The following is a 27,369-nucleotide window of genomic DNA, read 5'->3' on the forward strand; positions in this document are numbered from 1 at the left end:
ACATTACCGCAATATCTCTGTGTTAGTTGTTTGTGAGATCATAATAAACAAATAAAAAAAACCTACTACTTTCAATAACAAATAAAATTTTAATGCCATATTTCCTGTATTGTCATCATAAATTGCGCCAACCTCAGTAGTTAGTTGTGCTACGTAGTCTGGGTCCTTGGCCAGGCTGCTTATGTTTAATGATCTTGACAATTCTTTTAAAGATTCATTATTTAAAACAAAATATATTTTATTAAAGCCAAGATATTTTAAATATTATAATTAAAGCCGGTCCGTCCCTTCGTAATGGTTAGCTCTTTTCGTTAATTTATATATGTTACAATTGTCCTATCAATTTCAAACTTATCATGATGATTCCTATGACAGTTAGGTAACAGAAAGTCTGTACTTCCACTTAAAACATGCAGATTTTTTTCTTTTTAACAACATAGTTAAATGTATGATTAATTATCCCATTTATTGAATTTTTTGAATCATGATTCTTAGGGAAAATAAGGTACAATATCATAAGCGAGGCATCTCTATAATTAAATCGTAAAGATGAAAAAACCGTCTTTACTGTATCCTGTATTTAAGCCGTTTTGCAACAAATTTTTTTAGAATTCAATTTAGAAATTAACCTTCTGCTTATTTAGTTCTTTTAGGGATGCTGTCATCCTTGTTTATTGTGTAAACACAGGGTTTTAAAGGGTTAAGACAATAAATGATAAATTGATGTAGACTCTCTATTCTGATTGATCTAAAGAATGAATTATTGTTTGGACATAAGAGTAAAGCACTAAAGGTAATAAGGGTTAAATAACTGTATCTCCTCATCGCAATCACCAAGTGTAACCTTTACATTGGGTCATCGAAAATCAACCAATGGTGTCGCTTATATAAACATATATATACATCTATACTATAGATCAATATTTGATAAAAAGTTCACAAAGTTCCAAGCCATAGATTGTAAGTTTATGTAAATAAAACTTTGGAGACCAGTTTAATTAACAGCCCGACATGCACTTTTAAGAAAAAAGCACCACAAATTAAAAAATAATGAATATTCCTGTAAAGTTTCTAACTCTAGTGGATTCTGTGTAATTTAACTTCAATACTTGAATATTCTCCTTTACTTGTGAACTATTCTCGGAATTCAGTGTTTTCGGTTTTGGATTTCCTAAAATAAACAAGAATAATTTCTGTTATCCTCTTCAATTTTTTTCTACTATTAACACAAGCCGCGTAATTTGAATTTTAAAAATCTACGCATTTTTTTTTGCTCACCCTTTAGGTTAAGTTATGTTATAGGCTAGGGGACTGAGCACTGCGGCTAGACAGCCTAGGGGGCGGAGCGCCTCGGCCAGCGCCATAGTTTGTCAGGGGGGTGAGGTTGTACCAAAATTTTCAAAATGGAAAAAAATACCGGACAATTATAGTTATAAGTAGCGCAGTAATAACAAACTAACAATGTAATAGAACAGTTTTGTAGAATCATTGTACATAAAAGTATAGATTTTGTTCTTTTCCCTCAAAGCGCGTAGCAAGCACAACAACCCCTTCCTCATCTTATTTAAAGGATATATTGAGTATAAGGGGGAGATGTGTATTTATCCTTAATCCTAACCCGTAGAGGCCTATGCATTCAAGCTGCAAGCTACCTACCTTGTACCCAATAAAACCTAACCTCACCTGACTTTTTAAAAATAAACAGAGAGGGATTCTATGCTCAACTAAGCATTTTGAGGAAAACAGCTGAATAATGTTTGGGTACAAAAAATAAAGTTACCTCCAACAGTAATCCTTAGATTAGAAAAAGTTCCCTCCAAAACATCATTTTCTTTTACAAGATTTTGTGTCAGGTTCTTGTTGCTTGTTTTTAAATCTTCTTTAATTGTAAAAAGAGTATCTTTTGATGTCTCTTTGTTGTTCACCAGGGGGCTTTGTGCTAAAAGATCATTATAAGACATGTAAAAAAATGTTTCAGAACATAAAAAGTCTTAGTATATATTAAATAGGAGCTGAGCCAGTAGCATCTAGTTATACTGTACTAGAAGGGATACCGAAAGCAGAAAAGTCGTCTAAAACCACTTTAAGACCAATGTGAAGCTTTTCTAAAATACAAAATTCATTTTTCTTATCAGTTATCGAGATCTTAAGCTGGATGGACACAAGCCTCACTACTTTATATGATTAGATAGTTGAAATATTATTTAGACCATTTTTACAATACTTCAAAAAAATGAATTGAAATCCCATTTCGAATGATTAATTTAGACATACATTTTCAGGCGCTATTATAGAGACAATTTTTAAATTATGAATAATTTACCAATATCAAAACTCAATAATATTTTCTTTAAATAATATTTTTTTTCTCATTATGCCTAATACCTGCGGGGCTCTGACAATGCAGGGCCCATGCCTTTGGTGGTCATCAGGAAATTTTGTCTTATAACCTTGCCTAGAATATCCATAATATTTTCAGCATTTATTGCTTCTCCTTCAATTCTTGTATTAATAGCTTCTCCTTCATAGGACACTTTATCAGTAGAGTTGGATCTCTCATTCTTTAAGTTTTGGATAGGGTTACTTTTGTTGTACTGTCATAAGAGAGATTTTATTAAGTAATTTTTGTCTATTAACCTCTTAATTCAATGATATTTGTCTGGAAGTCCTAATTATTATATGACTGTCAGAACCGAAGGATCTCAAAAATTGTTGAACCTAAATGGTTCTCCTCTACAGTTAAGGTTCCAAAACTTTAAGGTCCAGGGAAGGTTTGTATCTATCTTTTGGAGAGAACTTCCACCCCCCCAAGAGCTAACGCCCCTTAAAAAATATCAATCACCCCCCTTCCCTTCTAAATAGAAACTTAAGGATCAACTTCCTTGCCCCCTTTACCTTTCGTGCCATGCTAGATTCCTCTAGGAGCATAGCCACTAGTTAACTATAATAAAAAGCCTTTATTACTATTTCATTTGATCTCTTTTTCCTTGGGCAAATCTTCATAAATATATTCTAGGTTATCTATATTTTGCATGATAGGATTCTCCACTTGTACTTCACCGTATGTATCTTTATATACTTCCTCTGTGCTTGAATCAAGATAGTAATAATCTAAATATAATTAGTATTTCTCTATGTATCTTTATATACTTTCTCTGTGCTTGAATCAAGATAGTAATAATCTAAATATAATAAGTATTTCTCTATATATCTTTAAATACTTCCTCTGTGCTTGAATCAAGATAGTAATAATCTAAATATAATAAGTATTTCTCTATGTATCTTTAAATACTTTCTCTGTGCTTGAATCAAGATAGTAATAATCTAAATATAATAAGTACATATTTCTCTATGTATCTTTAAATACTTTCTCTGTGCTTGAATCAAGATAGTAATAATCTAAATATAATTAGTATTTCTCTATGTATCTTTAAATACTTTCTCTATGCTTGAATCAAGATAGTAATAATCTAAATATAATTAGTATTTCTCTATATGTATCTTTATATACTTCCTCTGTGCTTGAATCAAGATAGTAATAATCTAAATATAATTAGTATTTCTCTATGTATCTTTAAATACTTTCTCTGTGCTTGAATCAAGATAGTAATAATCTAAATATAATTAGTATTTCTCTATATGTATCTTTATATAGTTCCTCTGTGCTTGAATCAAGATAGTAATAATCTAAATATAATAAGTACATATTTCTCTATGTATCTTTAAATACTTTCTCTGTGCTTGAATCAAGATAGTAATAATCTAAATATAATTAGTATTTCTCTATGTATCTTTAAATACTTTCTCTATGCTTGAATCAAGATAGTAATAATCTAAATATAATTAGTATTTCTCTATATGTATCTTTATATACTTCCTCTGTGCTTGAATCAAGATAGTAATAATCTAAATATAATTAGTATTTCTCTATGTATCTTTAAATACTTTCTCTGTGCTTGAATCAAGATAGTAATAATCTAAATATAATTAGTATTTCTCTATATGTATCTTTATATAGTTCCTCTGTGCTTGAATCAAGATAGTAATAATCTAAATATAATTAGTATTTCTCTATGTATCTTTAAATACTTTCTCTGTGCTTGAATCAAGATAGTAATAATCTAAATATAATTAGTATTTTTCTATGTATCTTTAAATACTTTCTCTGTGCTTGAATCAAGATAGTAATAATCTAAATATAATAAGTATTTCTCTATGTATCTTTAAATACTTTCTCTGTGCTTGAATCAAGATAGTAATAATCTAAATATAATTAGTATTTCTCTATATGTATCTTTATATACTTCCTCTAAGCTTGAATCAAGATAGTAATAATCTAAATATAATTAGTATTTCTCTAAATTTATCTTTATATACTTTCTCTGTGCTTGAATCAAGATAGTAATAATCAAGTACCCTGTTTGATAATGAATTTCCGACCTTAAGTGAGTCAAAGTCGCTAGAAGAAATTTTTTTTGCAGTAAATTTTATATTAGAAATATCAAAACATAAATTTCAGCTGCTGCAGCTGTATTTGGAGAATGCCAGCCGCCGCACTCGATGATCGGTATGAAATTTTAATACGTTATGCAGACATGTAAGAACAGCTTAAACTTAAAATTTGAAGTCTCTGAGTCAAAAATTGCGGCCACAGAAGCCTTTTAAAGATTTCTAGGGACCTGGAGGATCAGGACCTGCAGGATCATACCTGGAACCTGAAATTGACTTCAACACCTGTATTTCATATGAGGATGTACTACTAGAGAAAGTTTTAGTATTTTGGCAAGATAAAATGCTTTGTTTAAAACAAAAAAATATTTTTGCTCTTTACCTGGATGACCCTGCCAGGTTTGCTGGCATCCTGTGCCCGCCAGGATGGAGATATTAAAAACTCCAACTATCAGTTATGTGTCATACACATACTTAAAAAGTCACGCAGTTTGGGCTCTTTATCTTTCACACACAGAAAATGAGATAGAAACCCCACCCGACCGTTAAGGGCTAAATGAGAAAACCAAATTTTCCCATTATAGACGGACAGACAAGGTGAAGTATAAAGAAGCTTCGCTACTAAAAAGCAAACCTGAACCAGATACATAACCATAATCATGATATTCCTCGTTGTAAATATACTCTTCGGGGGGCACTTTCATACTGAATATAGAGTAACAGGAGGTTTATCTATCAGTGTTTGTAATAGGGTTGGGCCGGATATCGGGTCATTTTCAATATCCGGTCGGATACTAGATATTAACTGCTGAACCGATCTGGTTCTTCCTTACAATGCACACTGGTCCGGAGGGGTCAACAATTCAATTTTTCCTACCCATCAATTTAGACAAAAGTTGACCTGCCAGCCTTCAAAGACATCCTGGGCCACCTATATTTTAAATATCAACCCATGTTGATAATATGTTTTTTGAAATAATTTGGGGCCAAAGCTGCAGAACTCTAAAATCTAAGAACGTATTATTGACATTGTTAAATTGGCTATACTTGCTTAAATCTGATAAAATCAAATATCCACATGTTGGAAATTGTCCAACTAAAATAAGTCCTGTATAAGTTCAAAAATTATTTATAACACAAAAAATGGTACAAAATGCAAAAATGTGGTTTTTTTTCTCAGTTTTTAAGATAAGGGTAAGTTTGGCAAAATTTTCTTATTGAGTACTCTCTGAGTTTTTCGCATGTTTATTAAAGAGAATTTGTTGGTATTGCAATTAGCTTCATATTTCACAATATATATGGCATCCGATTTTGTTCGTTTTGTGCATTATAAAAAAAAATAATATACGTGTCGTAAAACATACATATATTTATACAATCTTCTGCCTACTCAATCTAGCGTAGCCAATCTCGCCTCTGATTGGTCGAAACAAAGGTCCTTGTCTCTTATTGGTCGAAGCCAAAATACTGAGTTGTCATTGGACAATTAAGAAAATTCTCTTGCCTCTGATTGGTCGAAACTATGTGTTCGTGTGTCTGCGTTAGTGTGTGTGCGTTCGTGTGTGTGTTCGTCTGCTTCTATTTAAACATAAACACATTTTTTGGGCTTTAATAATTTTAAATATTTCATTAATTAAAAATTACAATTTGCAAGACTTTAAAGTATCAAATAAATTCTTTTTTAAAAGTATGTCTTAATAATATAATATATATATATATATATTTATATATATTTATATAAATGGGGTAAAACTTTAAATAAAGGCGAAAATTTGAAATTCAGCTGGTGCAAAACCAGTTTATTTTACAAAAATTTTTACTTCACATGAAATTTAGCTAATGCAATCCCCTATAAAAACGTATTTCAGTGTCGCCTTGATTGGACACCTCCTTCCCCCCCTAAATGTCCAATAAAACCACGAGAACGGCAAAATCAGACTTTAAAGGTCATTTTAAAGGTCTTTGACCTTCGAGGTCATATATTTTTTTCTCATAAATGGACTCCCTGACCCCTAAAACCCCCAATTTGCCGTATTGGGCATCAAAATCGGCCAAAAAACGGCTAAAAACGAATTGTTGACCCAAATCTCCGTTTTCGGACCAGTGTGCAATGTAATGGTACTTAAGGAAGAGAACCCAGGGAGGGGAGAGGGACGGCAAGTCAAAACTGTTAACGATTCTGGTAACGATTATAGAAATGTGACGCTTTCTAAATTGTACCTAACTACTACAGGAGTCACCACGCAAAGTTTGAAATCGATAGGACAACTTTAACATACTTAAATTAACGAAAAGAGCTAACCGTTACGAACTGACAGACAGTATACGGTATATACTCTGGATAAATAAAAGACTCATTGTAAAGAAGAACCATGTCGAACCAGCGGTTAGCAAGATCGTCTGATACAGACACATACACAGGAAAAAAAATCAGATAGACATCACACACCCCTCCTCAACCAAACTTTATATTAAAAAAATGTCCCAAACATTCGGACAATTGGGCGTTCAAATAGGACCTAGTGGTAGTTAGAATCAGTTAAGAACAAAATCCTAGCCGTTCCTTCTTGCCAGATATGGCCATTTTAAGATTTTAGTCAAATAACACTAAATAACCTGATACAAACTTCACTCTTCTTTGAATATTTTAGTGTAATTGTAATGGTAGAGCCTCAAAATAGAGTAGCTTTGCTCCTCTGACCAAACTGACTGCCTGGAGTTCCTAATAGGAAGTGCCTTAATGTATTAACACAAGTGGGGATTCGAACCCATTCCCAAAACTATCCAAAATGGAATAGCTGTATATTACTGCATGACAACAGTAAAATGTATATTGAGCTTGGGCAATGGATGCCCCTTTGGATACCCTCTGCTAATACTGGCTGTTGTTTGTGATCAGCAGGGTCAGCTCCTTGTTGGACTTGTACCTTGGTTTCCCACAGTCAGTCCCTTTTCGCTGGAAATACAGCCTTGTCTTGACTTTGACCACAATCTCTGTCCTGGGGGGCAGTTTGATGTGTAAACCCAGCCCTATCCAGTTTGTGCCTTCTTGAGGCACCTTGAACAAAATGGGGATGTACAACTTACAATAGCCACTGTCCAGTTTTCCAGTTTCACCTTTAACTCCATGCTACCCATATCCTCGTTATCGGTCAGCTCTGAACAAATTGGGACAATGGCTGTGGCTCACAGTGGCCTCATGAGAGCTGCCTTGGCCAGACAGTTGATTGTACAGCCAGAGCTAATCTTGCCTTGAGTTGCTGGTGGTGGGAGGGGCTCTGGGCCTTTCCCAGGCCTCTGCGCTGGAAGTTTGGCCTAGTTTTGACCACCATGTCTGTCCTTGGCGTTAGTTTAATGTGTCTGGGCCTTCCCCAGGCTTGGCAGGGCTGGGGCCACTGGCTTAATGGGATTGGGGGCAACCATGGCTACCCTCCCAACTGATCCATACCATCAGCTTGGGTCCATCAAACAGTAACTGTGTCCCCCAACTCCCTCAGAAAGAACCCTCCCAGGTTTAGGGCACAGTTCAAGATGCACACCACCTTGATCTCCTGGAGGATCAATATCAGGGTAGAGCTAAGATGAGATGCTTCCCTGCCAATCCCAAATCGGCAAAGCTGCCACGGAATGATAGCTGCAGGTGGTGGGCTGCATACCTAGGCTTGGGATGCTGGTGTGCATTCTGAAACATACCCTGAACCTGGGAGGGTTCTTTCTGATGGAGTTGGGGGACACAGTTACTGTTGGATGGACCTTAGCTGATGGTTTGGATCAGTCGGGAGAGTAGCCATGGTTGTCCCCACTCCCATTAAGCCAGTGGCCCCAGCCCTGCCAAGCCCGGGGAAGGCCCAGACACATCAAACTAACCCCAAGGACAGAGATGGTGGTCAATACTAGGCCAAACTTCCTGCGCAGAGGCCTGGCTGTGGGGAACCCCAGGTAAAAGTCCAACAAGGAGCTGACCCTGCTGATCACCAACAACAGCCAGGATTAGCAGAGGGTATCCAGAGGGGCATCCATTCCTTAAGCCTTATAGACAAATTATGTTGTCTTGCTGTAATGTACAGCTATTAAATGTTGGAGAGTTTTGGAAATGGGTTCGAATCCCAACATGTGTAAACACAATAAGGCAATTCTTGTTAGGAACTCCTGGCAGTCAGTTTGGTCAGAGGAGCAAAGCTTCTCTATTTTGGGGCTGTCCCACTACAATTACACTAAAATATTCAAAGAAGAGTGAAGTTTGTATTAGGTTATTTAGTGTAATTTGACTAAAATCTTAAAATAGCCATATCTGGCAAGAAGGAACGGCTAGGATTTTGTTCTCAACTGATTCTAACTACCACTAGGTCCTATTTGAACGCCCAATTGTCCGAATGTTTGGGACATTTTTTTAATATAAAGTTCGGTTGAGGAGGGGTGTGATCACTTTACTTTTATTTAAGGACAATGTTGTTGTTTTTTAAGCGAAGCTTTTCTATAATTAGGGTCGGTCCGTCCGTCCGTCCGTACGTAACGGATAGCTCTTTTCGTTAATTTAGGCATGTTAGAATTGTCCATTTAATTTCAGACTTTGCATGATGATTCCTATACGAGTTAGGTACGAGTTAGAAAGCAAAGCAACTCTATAATCGTCACCAGAAAGTCTGTACGTCCATTTTAAACATAATGCTTTTTAACTTTTTTAACATCAAATTTTTATGTGATATAATTATACGATTGGTCTATTTTTTGGAATACTGTTTCCTAGGACAACAAAGTGCATTGGTATAAACGAAGCATCTCTATACTCAAGTCCTAAAAATGTAAGTATATCCTTAAAAAATATCCTGTATTTAAGCAGTTTTTCAGCAGATTTACTTACAATTTTGTTTTGTTCGACTTTTATACATTTATATTCTGATTATCAGTTCTGACACTATACAAGTGTTAATGTTAGTTTGTCTTAACGTTTCAGAGCTTCGCTTTTATAGATGTTGTCATCCTTGTTAAGCATTCGATCTAGCCAGGGAGTAAGGGAGGGGACAATGGGCAATTAATTCAATATAAGAGTTATCAAAGAAAGGGCATGAAATCCAGTTTAATCCAATAAATTTGTATGAAATTATAAAGGGATTGTTAATTGAATAATAGATTTCCATAGCGTCATGTAAAGTTAAATCACAACTTGTTTTTGATGGAATATATTGAGGTTTTTTTGGTGTGATTTTTATATTAAAAGATTATTGGACCCGGCCAGCTGCTCGCAAGAATATGACTGCCCCTTTTTATTCTGTTTATTTCCCTTGCCCCTTTCCCCCACCTCCCTTCTCCCTTCTCCCCGTCTGCTACATTCCAAACTAGCACAACGAGTGTTTATTTCCCTTCCCCCCACTTCCCTTATCCCGTCTCCCCGTCTGCAATATTCAAAACATACATAACGAGTAGCGGCATTCTATGCGCAAGTCCCCAAACTCAGTCAGAAACTGCTAAATTCTTGCACATTCCCTTTAAGCCAGTCCCCAAAGTCTGAGACTCCTAAAAGTTGAATATTCGATCCATTGTCCCCTCCCTTACTCCCTGCGATCTAGCAGTGTATTTTTTTTAGAAAGGGATTATTTTTATTATTACTGGGGCTGTACTAATAAGGGGGGGAGGTTGAAAAAGAAACCAGCCTTTCCAAGCTTTTTTTGTCTCTTTTCAAATAGAAGACAGCTCAATGTTGCACCAAAAAATGACGTCATACGATTAAATAACCAATGAGAGGCCAGTATAAATTTTACTATTGGTCAATTACAGTGTATACTGGCCTCTTATTGGTCAACTTTTTTGTTTGACGTCAATTTTTTTGGTGCCACTTTACGCTGTCTCTTTAAATAGCACAAATACGGAACTTTTGTGTAAAGAACGGACGGACGTACCGACATACCGTAGTTAATATTTATCTGTGCTACTTGGATCGATATTAAAATATGTGTATCTGAATTTCAGATTGATTGTCACATCTTCAATATTGAAGTCTAAACATTTATCGTGGTGGGAATAGAAAACAACTAAACTTTACTTTACTCAATACTAGCCGCTACGCCCCTTTAGGCCTCTAGGATCCGTATGGATGGATATTTTTTTCAGGGCGTATCTTAGGAGAGTGAAGTTACCTGGCCCTAAAATAGTTATAAACATTCCCTGGAACTATAAAAACCTTCACTTAAAGCAATACAAAATAGTCCCAGCGGTTATCAAGATCCTTTGATACAGACATAAGGACAAACAATAATCATCCTGTTCATTTTAAAAGATCTCAAAAAAAATACTAAAACAAAAAAATTACTTAATACCTAGTGGTTAAATAATTATTAAACTTACCCTTCCTGTTTAAAAAAAATATTATTTGAAAATTATCGAGATTTTAATTTTCCCTTTAGCTTCGCTTTTTTGGATGTTGTCATCCTTGTTTTAAATTCCAATCTAGTTTAAAAGACACCATTGGGACATATAATATTGTTTTATTGGGCCACATATTTGAAATTTTGAACTGGGATGTAGTAAAACTTATTTAACCCTATTTACAATACTAGCGGCTTCGTCCCTAGCCTCTAGGGGCTGTGCCCCAAAAGGGTTTTTTTTCGGGGGGGGGGGGGGAATTTTTCATTTTTTTGCGGGGTTGGGGGTGTCCCACCCCCCAAAAATAGTTATAAACCTTCCCGGGACCTATGAGAAGCTACCCTGTAAAGGAGAACCTGATCGGTTTAGCGGTTATTGAGATCCTTCGCTACAAACAAACAGACAGACAAACAGACAGACAAACAAACAGACAGACAGACATCGTTCTACTTTGTATTATAGATATATTATTTTTTTGTAAAAAAGATACTTGAAAGACCTATCTATAATACAAAGTAGAACGATGTTTGTTTGTCTGTCTGTCTGTTTGTTTGCAGCGAAGGATATCGCTAACCGCTGAACTAGATAACCTATAATAAATTAGGAAATAAAATAAGAAGATCATCATCAAAGATAAAAAACAATTGGGATATAAATATAAAGCATATTTGATTAGGAAGGATTTGAAGGGATTAGAAAATTGACGATATAAATCTGTATAACCTCGATGATGATAAACAATATGAACCCTTTTGTTTTCTTATACGTTTGCCCAACAACTTTAATTTAATTTTGATTGGTTGGTTCATTAAGTTGAGTGTGGTTTTAACCAGTAATAATAATCTACAGAAGGTGTAATTTTGTGTATTATCATTGTTGGAACACACAAATTTATCGGGACAAATTGTAGTCCAATGTTTTTGGTGGACAAAATTTGGACAATGCTATCTCAAAGTTTAAATAAAAGTCCCCAAACGAATATAAGAATGCGTTTATAAAACTTTGGGTACCCTGTAGAGTCATCTCCCTAACCAAATATAATAGAAAATTACCTGAAACGCACATCCATAGTTTGATTATTCGAATCTTCACAGGAAATATTTTCCAGATTTATTCTTCCTACGCAGTCTATCTTCACACACCCCAGGAGGCGGGTGCTTTCTCCTAGGTAGATAGATAGATAGATAGATAGATAGATAGATAGATAGATAGATAGATAGATAGATAGATAGATAGATAGATAGATAGATAGATAGATAGATAGATAGATAGATAGATAGATAGATAGATAGATAGATAGATAGTTAGATAGATAGACAGATAGATAGATAGATAGATAGATAGATAGATAGATAGATAGATAGATAGATAGATAGATAGATAGATAGATAGATAGATAGATAGATAGTTAGATAGATAGATAGATATATAGATAGATAGATAGATAGATAGATAGACCTGTAATTGAGAGCGCCAGTATTGTGTACTTGTAACTCTTACAAGGCTCCACTTGAAATTGTCTCCCAAACTTGCTTCGAGTTCCAGAATTTTCATACTATAACAAGGATTACAACATCCATAAGGACAAACAGTCAAAAATATTTATAGATAAAATGTTCAGTTGATAAAAGAGAGAACCAGTGTTAAAAAAAACTTTGGTTACCAGTACAATTTACAGTCAAATATCTTCTCCCTTACAAGGAAGTATCTTGGTCTCCGTGGAGTTTGGCAGTTGTCAGCGTAATACATGACGGTCTTATTACAGATATACAGACATGATAAATTGTATAGAAGCTGCAAGTTTTTGGTGCTTATCCACAAAGTGCTTACTTGTAAGGGAAAATAAGAGGGGTAGATTTCTTTCCTATGTTTAACTTTTGCGGGGCTTTTACCTAAGCTTCCCAACCCTGTAGGATAATAAAGAACCCAATATAACTTAAATTAACCTGATATAAAGCAAGAAATAATGAAAAACCAACCAACATTCTATATGTCAATAATTAGGATTAGAGGGGTGGATCATGCTCAACAAGCCATGTTGAGGAAAATTGCCAAATTTTGTTTTAAAGTAGAGGTACTTCATTAACAAAGAATCTATTCAAACTACAAACAATAACATTTTTGAAGTTATAGTTATTTTTAGTTACAGTAAGTAGCCTCTTAAAATTTGGACAAACAAAGGGTCAAATTTAAAAAGAGTCAACATCAAATTTTAGATCAAATGCAGGGAGGGGACTAATAATGGAATATAAAATTTAAAGCTTTATAAATATTCTCTTTGATATACTTTTGCTTTAAATCATTGCATTCAAATACTGCTAAAGAAGTCCAGGGTTAACAAAATTGTTATTAAGTTTGTGATTTTTAAAAATATTTTTTAGTATGGCTAAGATCCGGTTCAAGTCCCGTGGATGCCTATAGGTTTCGAAGTAATAGTGAAAAGAATTTTTTTAGCATGAAAATAATTCAAATCTTAAAATTTTTAAAATAACACTTTTGTTAATTAAACATAACAAGGATGATAATATCTAAAAGTCGTGAAGGAAAAATGTGAGATTTAGAACCGACGGACAAAACAATGTATAGGCTTGATGCGCATATATCATAGGAATCTTTACTAAGACTTCTGCTGTCTCTCTTTAATAGCAGCCAAGAAAATCTAATGTCCCCTACAGCGTTACGGACTGACTGACGGACAGACAAAGTGGATTATAGAGTTTTCGCTACTAAAAAGGAGTCCCCCCCCCCCCTATATACATACATTCTATAATAATATATACCTTATAATAGGTTTGATTGTGTTTCATCTGATTCCAAAAGTAAAGCTCAAATGATTGGACACAGTTTGGAGTATTCAACTGGTTCAAATACCATTCTAGACTGAAATTATACAATATGTATTTAGTTATACAAATCTTGTGAAAGGGACCCCTCCCCTCCCCAAAAAAGAATAATTTGGAACCCGTAACATTTTTTTGAAATATGTTCCAATACTATTCTAAACTAAAATAATAAAATTAAAATTTAGGTTTACTTATCCCAAAGTTTTATAATAACGATTTCTTATTGGTGACCTGTATTAAATTTTGATTGGTCGGTTCAATAAGCTGAGTGTCTAATTATTGGTTCAAACAATTGGACACTAAGTGCCTAAAGTTTTTGAGCCAACGAAACAGTTTAAAACCTTGGGTACCGATGTAATTAACAGTCCAATGTTCAAGCACAGTATGATTGAGCTGTAAAATATTTTGATAAAAAATTCCGTGGAAAAAGAACAATATTCGATATATTATTGCTTGGATGTTACACCAGATTTTAATATATTCAGACGATTAAAATATCTATACCCCCCTTCCACCGCATTTACCCTAACCTACTACTGATTGAACGAACTGACCATATTAGCAATCTAGATTGACGAAATTTTTTCCCTGTCAATATATCCACGTATACTATATCCACTAGAACAATTAAAGTTTATCTTTAATTAGAAAGGGTAAAAGTTGCAGGATATGAAAATTAGAGGTTTGTTTACTTGGGTTCATTTGCTTTTAAGGGAAAGACACCGTTTTTGAAGGATAAGATAAGAAAGAGAGAGAGAGATGGATGGAGAGACAGAGAGAGAGACAGAGACAGAGAGAGAGAGAGAGACAGAGACAGAGACAGAGACAGAGATAGACAAAGAGAGACAGAGACAAAGAGAGACAGAGAGAGAGAGAGAGAGAGAGAGAGAAATACAAAGAGAGAGAGAGACAGAGAGGGAAATTTAAAACTTTGAATACCACAATTATTTTAATGTCACCTTATAGTCTATCCCAACTTAGAAAATAGATTTAAAGAAAAAAGGCAGGAAAGGAGGTAATAAATATTGGACTATGAATTATACATTTTAGAGTTTTTCTCATTCGTTTGCTTTGTAACTTTAGAAGTTTCCAACTTACGTCCATTCCAAATAACACCTAAATCATTTTAATTTATAGTTTTCTTGATAACCTCTCGAAGATTGTTTTAATATTTTTCCCTTCCGAATTAATAAAATTAAAGTTTTAAAGTCAACGTTCATAGAAGATATATTTTCAGGTCAGCTGAATTTGAGTTTCCGATTGTGTACATAGTTTCCTCATTCTATCTCAATATTTACTACTAGCTAAAAAAGCTTCAAACTTCAAAAAAAAATGATTTTGAATGTCTAATGTATAAATCGTTTATACATCATATCGCTTTTCCCTTTGACCAGAGTAGCTGAAAATAGGTTTTGCAATATTTGGATTAACTGCTGTACAAATTCGGAAATTAGGAAAGAAATAGGCAATCAATTTTCAGTTGATCATTTTTTACCACTGAACTATGAAAAGACCTAAAAGTATTTACCTTACAAATGAAAATACAATTTTAACCAGGAATTTAAAGATATATGACAAAGGAAGATCAATTGATATACAATATCCAATAATGCTAAACAAAATTACCCCTCCTGTAGATTAGATTATTGATTGAAAAGTTTGAGCACTTATGATTTGAAACCAATTTATCAAGATTTAATAAAAGTACCCAAAGTTTTTAACCTGTTGAGTAATAACTTTGTTATAAAACTTTGGGTACCAGTACCCAATGACCTCTTCCCCCTGATTTTACCTGATTGCATTTGGCCTAACTTGTGTGAGAAATGGCTCAGTGTTCCAACTTAGATTAGTCTTTTTGCACTGGGCAGATACTACCTAAACATTTTTTTTTCATGTTGGAGCAAAAATGCCATATTTTGCACATATTTTTTTTATGCAGAATGAAGCTAATGATGATTCTGTAAATTGACGTTATTTTTAATGATTTTTTATCATTGTTCACCGTGGCGTGCACAGGGCTTTGCCATAAGGTGGCGAAAATTCTGTCAACTCCTTAAATCAAATCAATTAGATTGATAGACCCTGTATTTGCCAATTAGTATTTATGTTAACAAGTAAAGCGCAGTGAAATTATCATACTTTTTTCCAGTATAATTCGATTAATATTTGATAAATTAGAACCGGTACCTAAAGAAAACTTATGTATATCATCGTATTACAGTCAATTTTAAACCATGTTTGCTCGCCCGGGCCTTCGGCCATTCGCTGCTATTTAACTTGTTTTAACTTTTATTCTTATAATTTTTTATTCTAAGATAAATAAAATAATTAATATAATAATATTGCTAAATCTGAGATAAACATAATATTGACAAGTAAAATGTACATTTTAAGATAAGTATTGTTATCCAATGTACCGAAGTTATAGGATATCTGTTTGTTTCTATCATTATGTCAGATAATGTCAAGTAAATGATGGGTATCAGAAAAAATTAGGTTATGGTCCAGGGCAGGTTTTAAGCTATGTAGAAGGTTGAGGAAGGGAGGGAGGGTTATATAATATAAAATAATTATTACCTTCTTTATAATGGAAGGTTCATAGCATCCAATTGTTACTCTTGACTCTCCTATAATCAAAATTTAAATTTGAAAGTCCAAAAAATATAAATTACAATTTTGATTTTATATTAAAAAGTTTTTTACAAATTTTTTTACAGTATGTATACTATGTTTAGAAGGAGTTTGGGGGGATTCTTCCCCCCCACCCCCTTCCCCCACTATGAGAAAATTTTTACAGATCTATTAAGAGTCCCCAAAGTACTAAAGCCAACGGATGATCAGAGCATATTTATAAAACATTGAGTACCAGTCTTATTTACCCTTGGTTGTGTAGGAAGGGTGATAATTGGGTAGTTTGTATACTCAATAGTCAAGAGCTGGATCTTTAAATCATTTTAATAGTGCGCCGAATTTCAGCCAATCACAGCGCGGCATTTCGTAAAATGCTGTGCTCTCATTGTGGAAAGTTGGCTCACCCCGATTTGGCGCACCATTGAAATGATTTAAAGATCCAGCTAAGTACATAATAACAGTTCAACCCTTACCCAAGCTCCTCTTTGGAGAGCGTCATTCATTACGGTGACTACTCCATGACTACTTAGGTCCAAACACTAAGAAACTATGGCTACACACACACTCAAATGCGCCACCCATCCTTGTTGATACCTGGAGTTTTTATTCTTTGTTGACCCTCTGAGTGGTCATCATTAATGGCAGTCACCCAGAAACTGAACACTTTTCCACAATGCTTCGGATCACTAAATAGAAATAAATAAGTCAAAATAATAATTTTGGAATTTGTTTTATGCTTATTTAAATTCTTAAAGCAGTTTAAAATCAATAAAACAATACCATGTGATATAATTATCATATTTATCTGATTTATGGATTACTGATTCCTAGGACAAAAAAAGTAGAATGTTATAAGCGAAGCATTTATAAAATCAAGTCCTAAAAATGTAGGTATGTCCTTAAACAGTATTCTGTATTAAATTTATTTTCAATTTTGATTGGCCTGGCAATCTACAAGTGAAGATGTTTGTTTGTCCTGCCGTTTCAGAGCTTCGCTTTTATGGATGTTATCATTCTTGTTTTATTATTTATTGGGTAAGTAAAGATATTTTACATACAAATAGCTTTAATTGTTTATAGTTTGCAGAAATAAATATTTCAGTTTCCCGTTTCCAGGAAATTACTTAAGCCAGTTCATTATTCAATATTGGTAACCAAAGTTTTATAACCTCGTTATCTTATTTGTTGGCCTAAAAACTTTGGGTACTTTATTGAATTTGATTGGTTAGTTCCAAACTATCAAAGTCTCTTTAATTTTGTTTGTCATCATTGGGGTCAAACATCAATTTATTGTCCATTGTCTTATCCCTTTAGTTCCCTGACATGCATATACACAAAGCAGAAATTTATTGCTCTTTCATTGTGTCCAAAATTGTTGGGCTAAACTCTTGCCAGGGTTATAGCGTGCTTTCTCACAAAGTGACTGGAGAACACTGAACCCCCCCCCCCCACTCCTATCGATTCTAAAGTTTTTTTTATGTCATACCTTGCGGGAGAACTAACCCTTCCAGTTTTATTCCTACTGCTACCCAGAAAGATGATAAAAGTCCCTCCACATATTATGACGTCATACGATAGAATAGCCAATGAGAGGCCAGTATACACTGTAATTGACCACTGGTAAAATTTTTGCTGGCCTCTCATTGGTTATTTTATCGTATGACGTCATAATCTCTGTTGTGACATCTTCGCTACCCAGTACCAAATATAACTTAATCGATATAAAGTAAAACTCCCCTTCAATTACTTTCAATTTTGTGTCAAATGGATGGGGGGTGGGTAAAGCTCAAAAAGGCACTTTAAGAGGAAAACTAACATACTAAACACTATCCAACCCTCTTATTTTCAATTTTGTTTCAAAAAAAGGGAGGGGGGAAGTGTTTAATGCTCAAAAAGGCACTCTAAGGGAAAACCTCGGTTGTTGGCTTCGCATTTGCCATAATTGGACTACCCAGTACCAAATATAACCTAACCAGACCAAAAGTATATAAAACAAACTACCGAAAAACTATCAATCCCCCCCTCCATTTATTTTCAACTTCGTTTCATAAAAAAGGAAGGGGGCGGGGGGTTGTTTGATTCTCAACATGGCAAAAACCCGGTTGTTGGCTAAGCAATTGCCATAAATGTTTTGTTTCAAAAAAAAAGGAGGGGTTTGTTTAATGCTCAACATTGCAGTCTGAGGGAAAACCCCGGTTGTTGGCTAAGCAATTGCCATAAATGGACTACCCTGTACCAAATATAACCTAACCTAATCTAAAGTATATAAAACAAACTACCGAAAAACTACACCCCCCCACCTTCTTATGTTTCACTAGAGGGTAGGGGGGTTAGGGTATTGCTCAACATGGCACTCTGAGGGAAAACCTCGGTTGTTGGATAAACAATTGCCATAATTGGACTACCCAGTACCAAATACAACCTAGTCTGACTAAAAGTATATAACAAACTACCAAAAAACTATCCAACCCTCAATTTATTTTCAATTTTGTTTAAAAAAAAAGGGGGGGGGTTGTTTGATGCTCAACATGGCACTCTGAGGGAAAACCTCGGTTGTTGGCTAAACAATTGCCATAAATTTTATTCATTACCATAAATGTGTTGTCTTTGTGTAGAAGTGAGATGTAGTTAAACTTTTTAATATTAGGAAAAGGGAATTTCCAGTATGGCTTTAAAACCGATTAATACCTGCCGAATTAGAACCGATTTTCAGTCAAATCTGAAAAATCCTGTATAGTATCGTATTAAAGACGATTTTCCACAAATAATAAAATAAAAATAATAAATTAATGCCAGACATATTAGCCGGGACCACAAGATTTGGTTTTAATATTTTATATTTTTCATTTTTGATTCTTGTGACGTCATAAAAAAAGTGAGGGAGATGAGAGGAGAATTGGGAAAGAAAACCACTAAATAACCCCATTAATTTTCAATTAATACATAAAAAATATTTTAGACAAAATAAGGAGTTCTATAGTCGATTTTCTTTTCTTGGGAATGGGGGCTTATAAGCTCTCCTAACCTAACCTATATCTCTGAAAGTTTGTTTGTAAATTAAACATCTATGCTTATTGCCCTTTTCAAAAAATTTAATAGAAACTTATTCCCTTTCCCTTTATTCCTGAGTATAATATATTCTATTATTTGTATTTATTCTGTTAAATTGGGCTATTAGTCAGGGAGGGAGGGGACATTAGATTATAAATTATAATGGTTTTCAAAGTTTAAATTATAAACATGCTCTATCATTAGTTGGCTTTAAATTGACTTTTATTTATCTCTCGATTGTTTGATTCAAATTTGCAGAGTCTATACTTTTAAAAGCGAAGCTTTTCTATAATTAGGGTCGGTCCGTCCGTACGTCCGTAACGGATAGCTTTTTTTTCGTTAATTTAGGCATGTTATAATTGTCCTATTGATTTCAAACTTTAGAAACGATTTAGAAAGCGTAGCTACTCTATAATCAATACCAGAATGTCCGTACGTTCATTTTAAACATGTTAAATTTTTTAACTTTTAAATAACAAATTTTTATGTGATCTAATAATCCGATTGATCTGATTTTTGGTATACTGATTCCTGGGACAACAAAGTATAAATTTATTTTCAGTTCTGACACTATACAAGTGTTAATGTCCGTTTGTCCTACCGTTTTAGTGTTTCGCTTTTATGGATGTTGTCATCCTTGTTTAACAATAATTCTAATCTACACAAAGAATATTATGTTTCTCAAATTTAGGAATGTACATCAATTTATCATTCAACGTCTTATCCCTTACGATTCCTGGTTAAATTATGCTATTAGTGCACAAAGCGCGTGCCATTAACATTGCAATTCCAAGTTTCTTGCTGCAATTTTATCAAACTAATAACTTTATATTAAAAACAAGGAGAGATACAATTTCAAGTAGCATAGCAAAAACAAATTCACAACTTTTAAAAAATACTATCAGTTTTTATTCTTTGAATACATTTAAACAAGGATGATAACATCTTTAAAGTGGAGATCAACAATATAGCCAGACAGACAGACAAGGCAAACAAACATAAATTAAAATAGAGTCACTTAATTATATCCCAAGATTGCTTCTTTTATCGTAGACTAGCGGCTGCGTCCCTAGAGATCTTTTTATTTTTTTAGCGATTATTATTGCTCCACCATCTGGATCACAGTATTGTAATTATTTTAAGAAGAGAAGCTATTATATAATAAACGTTTTTTATCTCTGTTTGTCCGTCCTAACGCAATGGAGAAAATGTTAATTCTACAGCTGATGGACTATCATATCACAGACAGTTAGCTCTTTTCGTTAATTTAAGCAGGTTAGAATTGTCCTATCGATTCCAAACTTTGCATGGTGATTTCTGTAGTAGCTAGGTACGATTTAGAAAGCGTAGCAATTCTATAATCGTTACCAGAATTAACGACAATATTTTATGTGATAAAATTATCCTATTGATCTGATTTTTGGAATACTGATTGCTACAATATCCTGTATTTTAGCAGTTTTTCAACAGATTTACTTACAATTTTTTCGATTTTTATACATTTACATTCTAATTATTTAGTTCTGACACTCTACACGTGCTAATGTTCGTTTGTCTTTATGTCTTTTTATCTTTATAGATGTTGTCATCCTTGTTTTTTTTATGAAAATTCTCTTTTTACAAGAGCATAAACTATACAATTAACTTGGTCCGTCAGTCTATCGTTCATGATATAGAAGAAAAAAATATAAGGGTTTCGTGATTATTTATTATCTTTCTGTTCTCGCTTTCTTTCTATGACCACTGTAAATCTGCTCTATAACTCACTTTGTCCGTCTGTCTATACCTAAATGTTTTTACTTCGCTACTAATGGATGTTGTTATCCTTGTTGTAATATTGCATACAAAAAAATGTTGAGCAAAGTTTATTGTATGCAGAAAAATGATGCAGATCCTGCAAGTTTTAAAGTGTAAAATTTAAATGGACACTCTTTTTGTTTCTAAAGAAGATTAAACTTTATCTTTACCTGGATGATCCTGCCAGGTTTGCTGGCATCTTGTGCTAGTCAGGATAAAGATATTCAAAAAAATTCAACTATTAGTTATGTGTCATACCCATATTTAAGAAGTCAGTTAATTGTAAACATCTTACTTTACATAAACAGATCTATAGTATAGATGTACGTATATGTATACAGACAACTACCTCCCTTTATTTGTCAAAGACCTCTTTCGTCTGCTTCTAAATTATTTTCTGCTACTTGGCTGTGTTAATATATGCGACACCATTGGTTAATTTTCAATGACCCAATAGTAAGGTTGCACAAGGTGGTTGCGATGGGGAGATTATTTAACCCTTTGTCTCTTTAGTGTTTTACTCTAATTTTACACAAAGAAAATGAGATAGAAAAAAAAGGGGTTTGAGGCAGCTTATACCAATAACGAAATAAATTGGGGATAAAATTTACGATACCTATGCATGTTTTTCAGCTGTCGTTGGGGGGCAACACATCGTAAAATTGACGACCTCTCCATTTGTCTCCCATATATTATTTTAGATTTTTTCTCTTGTTGGTTATACCTTATACTGGGTGTGAGGGGGGTTTACACATGATGCATATTTTTTAAAAAGTTCATAATCATTTCTAAAGCCAAAAATATTTTTACTTAATTTTCCTTGTCACAAATGAAAGAAGCGGAGCTTCTCTTGTATTTGTATAAAATGTAAGTTTCCCTTAAATTACCTAGTCGAGAAAAGAACCCCCCCTCCTTATTTTTCAATATAACAGGATGTTTGTCTGTTTATGTGTCTATGTATCTGTGTTTCTGTACCAAAGGATCTCGCTAACCGCTGAACCGATCAGGTTCTCCTTAACAGGGTAGCTTCTCATAGGTCCCGGGAAGGTTTTAAACTATTTTCTTGGGGGGTGGGATACCCCCAACCCCCCAAAAAATGAAAAATACCCCCCCCCCCAAAAAAAAAAAAAAATTGTCCACCCCCCAAAATATTTTTTTTCACTTTTTCTTTTAAAATCTAAAATATGAAATTGAGTTATCAAATTCGACTCCCCCCTCCTCAAGTGCCTCTAGATGCCTCTAGGGGCGTAGCCGCTGGTAAATTATAAATAAGTGGGTTTGTTTATTACTTAAGGCCAGGTTAGGTTAGGTTAGGTTATATTGAGTACTGGGTAGCCCCGCATGGTTAGAACACTGCAGAATAGGCTCAGTAGGGTTAAGCCCCCTGCAAGGTTTATGCATAGGAAAATAACTGCCCTTTCCCCTCATTTTCAATTTATTTTAGAATTAAGAAGGAAGGGGTTTCAGTGTTCGATAGACAATTTGAGGTAAAGCACCACATGTATGAATTACAGTGACAAAGTGGCATTTACAGCAGCGTGTCGGAGCCGTTTAATTTTGATGCGGCTCCGGCTTCTGCTCCGGCTCCTTCCTTAAAATTAATATATCAATTTTTGTTCATTATCGAATTTGATAAAATAAAATAAATAATATAAAATATTTTGCTTTTATTTGATTAAAGCTATATAAAAGTTGAAGGATGTGTGTCTATTTGTTAAGTAACAATAGTTTTTCAGTTTATTATATGGAAATAGACCGTTGCCAAATTATAATATTACTTTAAAAATCATTTTTAGCTAATCTGGGGCCGGAGCCGTTTTTAACGAAAAATACGGCTCCGGCTCCACCAAAAATGTTGCTGCTCTCGGCTCCGGCTCCGAAACTCTGATTTACAGCTAATATTTTTACATTATTGATAAAAGGAATGTATATATAAATAACTACCTCCCTCCCATTTTTAATTACCTTATTCGTCTGCTACCAAATTGTTTTCTGCAACATTAATCAATAACACAATAAGTCGGCACAAGGACCCTGCGATGGGGAGATTTAGTTATTTCACCCCTTCCCCCTCTGGTGTTTTACTCTAATGCTTACGATTTTGATAAATATAATACCGATTAAGTTTTCCATTATAGAGAAGCTTTACATAAGTTTATGGCTAGTTTTGTAAGACTATTTTATTTTTAAATTTAAGTTTTAATTTATTTAAATGTATGATATGGATCGTAGGTGGGAAAGCACCCGAAAATATTTACCTTAGATCAAGTTTACAGGAATAAGTTGCTCTGGAAGCTACGGAAGTTAGAGAACATGCCTTCTTTTCTATCCTAAAATATATGATTTTAGGCATTCGATTATGAACTTAAATGTGGTTATAAATGCCGAGCCCTGTAGAGATCCTGTCATAATTGTTGACTTTCTATCGACTTAAAACTATATGTCAGACTGATGCAATTTTGACATTATAATTTTGTAATCGATTTATTAAAAAGTAAATAGTTAAATATTGCTTGATTTACTTCTACAAGAGACAAAATAAATTGAAAATGAATGCTAAAAGCGAAAAATATAATTATGTCTTAAGATAGTATATCTTTTTAAAAATAAATAGGTTGATCAAGAATAAGATAATAACTTTAAAATAACTAATGTTTTGATCAATTGAGGTTATAAAACTTTGGGTGCCAACCAATTAAATTCCCAAGCCAATGTCCTCTCCCTCCATGGCATTTAAACAAAGTTAAAAGATAATGGTGAAAAAAAATTGACCAATTTTATTACCTTGAAGTTTTAGCGCAGTAGCCTGGTGATTTATTTTTAGCTACAGTGCAGGGCGTATTTATTTTATGTTCATAAGCAACTCCTATACAAAAGGAATAATTACTTTTAAAAGCTGGAAGGTTAGAACTGCAGAATTCAAATCTTACATGAGAATTCCTGTAACAATAAGAAAAAATTTATCTTAGAAATTGAAAACTTTATAAACCTCTTTTATTTTAAAGATTTTGTGACATATTAACATGAAGCTTTTTTGTTTGAAAATGCTGCTGTTAATCTATATTTGATAATTTTCGACTGTCAGAAATTAGAAACCTTGCTTTTATGGATGTTGTTATGATTGTTAGAAGCGAGGCATTTCTATAATAAGGAACAGTTCCTCCGTTTGTCCTTCCATCCACACGTAATTAGGCATGTTAGAATTGTTCTAACGATTTTAAACTTTGAGGGTGATTCTTGTAACAGTTAGGTACGATTTTAAGGTGGAGCAACTCTACATAATCATTACCAGAAAGTCCCTACGTCGATTTTAAACGTGATTTTTTAAACTTATTTCACAACATTGTTTTGTATGACATAATTATCCTATTCATCAGATTTTTAGAACAATGATTTCTGGGACAACCAGGTGCAATATTTTAAGTGAAGCATCTCTATAATATAATTCCAGAAAATGTTAGTATGTCCTTCAATTGATCAGGTTTGTTTGTTCTACCGTTTGATTTCAGAGCTTTTTTTTATGAATGTTTTTATTCTTGTTTTTAATTGAATTATTCCTTTCCTACATCAAATTTATCAACACAAAGATAATTCTCCAAAAACTATTAAATTTTTGTTTATTTTATTTATCTTTTAAAGTATTGTTTTAATTTACTAACTCTAATTAAAATAATAGAAATATTATCTAATAGTCCTAAATCGTAAAACTGTACATAAAACAGCAATTTTTCCTGAACATTGCAATGAATAATAAATATGTATAATAAAGGTAAAAAGTTAAGTAGCTAAAAAAAACGTTTTCAGCCAAGAAAACTATGTAGAAACTAAGCTTCACCAGGGAAGTTTTTAAAAACACGTTCTTGCATTCTTTGATCTAAATACTTTTGGGATATTTTAATAAATCTTAATTGTTTGATACCAAATAGCAGTTCAAAATCATTTCCCAAATTGATTTTACAGAATCGGAAGATGTATCATTTTGGATGTTATACCCTTAAGATTTATTAAAGTAATATAATCCCAAGGTTGCGTGATTTCGTTTTCGTTTTTTTAAGGTTTTGATTATTTTTTAAAAAGATAAATAAAACGAATCCTGATCACTATTCCAAGATATTGTGACAATTCCGTTTGATGTTATCTAAACATTAAAGTATAAGATTAGATGGGGCATGAGCTATATGTAACTTTGTCCACAGGGCGGGGACCCTGTCCAGATTTTATATTAGATCTTTGAAATTAGTTAATACTGTCGGAAATATAAACATTGCCGAGTCCCTACAAATGAATAGAAAGGAATTTGCTAGCAGACGAAAAGGGTGTCCACCTCTTGGGCCAGGTAGTTGTCTGGATTATACTCTAGACTTTATTATTATACAATTATTACCTAAACATAGGAATAAAATTAGTGATATAAAAAAAATTTAAAATTTATTAGAAAAGTCTTTTAGATATATGGTTCAAACTAGCAGTTTAAAAACAACTAGCGGCTTCGCCCCTAGCCTCTAGGTGCTTTGCCACAAGAGGCAATTAAAAAAGTACCTATGGTGCTGTAACAACCACATTTTTTTTAAAATGGGGGTTGGGATTTTTTGGTCATTCGAGTATTATGAGTGTCCCACCCGGCCCCAAGAACGGAAAGCTACTTTGTATTATAGATACAAAGTAGAATGATGTCTGTCTGTATCACCGTCCCTTAAAATCTCGGTAACCACTGAACCGATCGGATTCTACTCTTCAGGAAATATACCTACTGGTCCTGTGGTGGTTTTGGGCTATTTTCTTGGGGGTTGGGAAACTCCCAATTCCCAAAAAACAAAAAAAATCCTCCGTTTTTTTAATTATTTAAAATAGTGATGGAGTGGGGGATCTCCAGGTAATAAAAGATGTAATTATACCTCTTGGGGCATAGCCCCTAGAGGCTAGGGGCGAAACCGCTAGTAAACTTATATAACAGGTATTTTATTCTACTCTATTACTAATGTACTATAAGATTGTACATCAATTTATTGGCCATCGTCTTATCCCTTTATAACTTTGGATATTGTGTCTTTTGTTGGCTGAATATTGGGGGGAAAAGGGGTGTAGAGTAATTGAACCGTTGTCACTAAAATTGGGTCCAATTGTCTATCGTCCGTTGTCCTTTCTTCTACCTGGATACTAAGTCTTTGAAATCTGACATATATATCGGAGAGAAAGAAAGGTTGTATTTAGATTTAGAAAATGGAATACCTTTAAATCTGGAGCTGATAGAAACTGGAGGTTCCAGAACGGATTCTCCAGGTAACAGCCACCTGCAAAATATACTTACAGATTACCATGTTCTCTAATAAAGTGGAACTCGCAGCGGGCTAAAATAACGATATCAACTATCCACCCTCTTTACCCCATCCCCTCCCCACCTACTGGACGAATGAACTGACCAATAATTGAGTTCCATTGTTAGCAACCTAAATTGACGACATTTTTTTCCCTGTCATAATATTCTACATCCATTCTTGGAAAAAAATATAATTTACCAGGATTTTACATCCACTATCTAGCCGCTTAATAAGCTGCAAACTTGCAGCTGTTTAGCCGCTTGGAAATGGTACAGATGAAAGTGTTACATCTATTTCTTTTTGTCTCAAAATATGAATGTTTTTAAATAAAAATCTTTCAAAAATGTCGTCTTATTTATCAAAAAAGCTAAAAAGAATTGTCCGTCTTAAATTATCTCATGATACATAGCTACATCTATTAAAACTTTTTAATACATTTTTTTCAATATATTATTTTGAAATCATGCAAGGAGGGAAGGGACATTGGACTGTAAATTACAATTGAAGTGTATACCTAAAGTTTTTTTTTGATTAATTCAAATCATTTAGTGTCCAAAATTTTCAACCAATAATTGTATTTATAAAGCGAGGTAAGCAAGTCAAATCTTTACTCAAATTCGAAAAATGATTATTCTTTGTTTATGCAATTTTGCAACAAATTTATGTACAATTTGTTTACTTACAAATGAATGTTCTGCCCGTTAAGTTTTGGCACTCTACAATTGTGACTGTTCGTTTGCCCTTTCTTCTCATTTAAAAGCTTCACTTTTGTAGATGTTGCCATTCTTGAAAATTATTTTTTTAACAATAATTATAAAAGAATAAAATTAAAATACCTGCTACAAAATGAATCTGTAAATAGATTATTAAAATCCAGTTAAAGAACAATTTTTTCATCATGTCATACATTTTTATCAATT

General features: G+C 33.6%; 2 protein-coding genes across 2 annotated transcripts; both read right to left on the bottom strand.

Annotated features, from left to right (window-relative positions):
- Positions 1–1,040: 1,040 nt before the first annotated feature.
- On the bottom strand, positions 1,041–2,686 carry LOC145327518 (uncharacterized). Its single transcript, XM_080171064.1, has 3 exons — positions 2,456–2,686; positions 1,781–1,939; positions 1,041–1,171 (listed from the first exon to the last, which is right to left on the bottom strand). The coding sequence occupies exons 1-3, from the start codon at positions 2,466–2,468 to the stop codon at positions 1,041–1,043; spliced, it is 303 nt and encodes a 100-aa protein (XP_080027190.1). The 5' UTR covers positions 2,469–2,686.
- Positions 2,687–2,968: 282 nt separating this feature from the next.
- On the bottom strand, positions 2,969–27,369 carry LOC145327519 (uncharacterized). Its single transcript, XM_080171065.1, has 13 exons — positions 27,286–27,369; positions 26,361–26,422; positions 25,220–25,269; positions 23,916–24,071; positions 23,390–23,461; positions 16,878–16,969; positions 16,230–16,279; positions 15,445–15,527; positions 13,590–13,689; positions 12,268–12,364; positions 11,862–11,973; positions 5,084–5,154; positions 2,969–3,111 (listed from the first exon to the last, which is right to left on the bottom strand). Exons 1-13 carry the CDS (start codon positions 27,356–27,358, stop codon positions 2,969–2,971), a joined length of 1,161 nt encoding a protein of 386 aa, XP_080027191.1. The 5' UTR covers positions 27,359–27,369.

This window comes from Acartia tonsa, chromosome 9, assembly GCF_053477335.1.
Source record: "Acartia tonsa isolate MP-2025a chromosome 9, ASM5347733v1, whole genome shotgun sequence".
NCBI classification, from domain to species: Eukaryota; Metazoa; Arthropoda; class Copepoda; order Calanoida; family Acartiidae; genus Acartia; species Acartia tonsa.

Coding starts and splice junctions, on each gene's coding strand:
- LOC145327518 (XM_080171064.1), bottom strand. Junction 1,172..1,780: donor TCTAAGGATTACTGTTGGAG/GTAACTTTATTT, acceptor TGTTTATTTTAG/GAAATCCAAAACCGAAAACA.
- LOC145327519 (XM_080171065.1), bottom strand. CDS start 27,358: ATGTATGACATGATGAAAAAATTGTTCTTTAACTGGATTTTAATAATC. Junction 11,974..12,267: donor ACTGGCGCTCTCAATTACAG/GTCTATCTATCT, acceptor CTATCTACCTAG/GAGAAAGCACCCGCCTCCTG. Junction 5,155..11,861: donor ACTATGGATGTGCGTTTCAG/GTAATTTTCTAT, acceptor CTCTATATTCAG/TATGAAAGTGCCCCCCGAAG.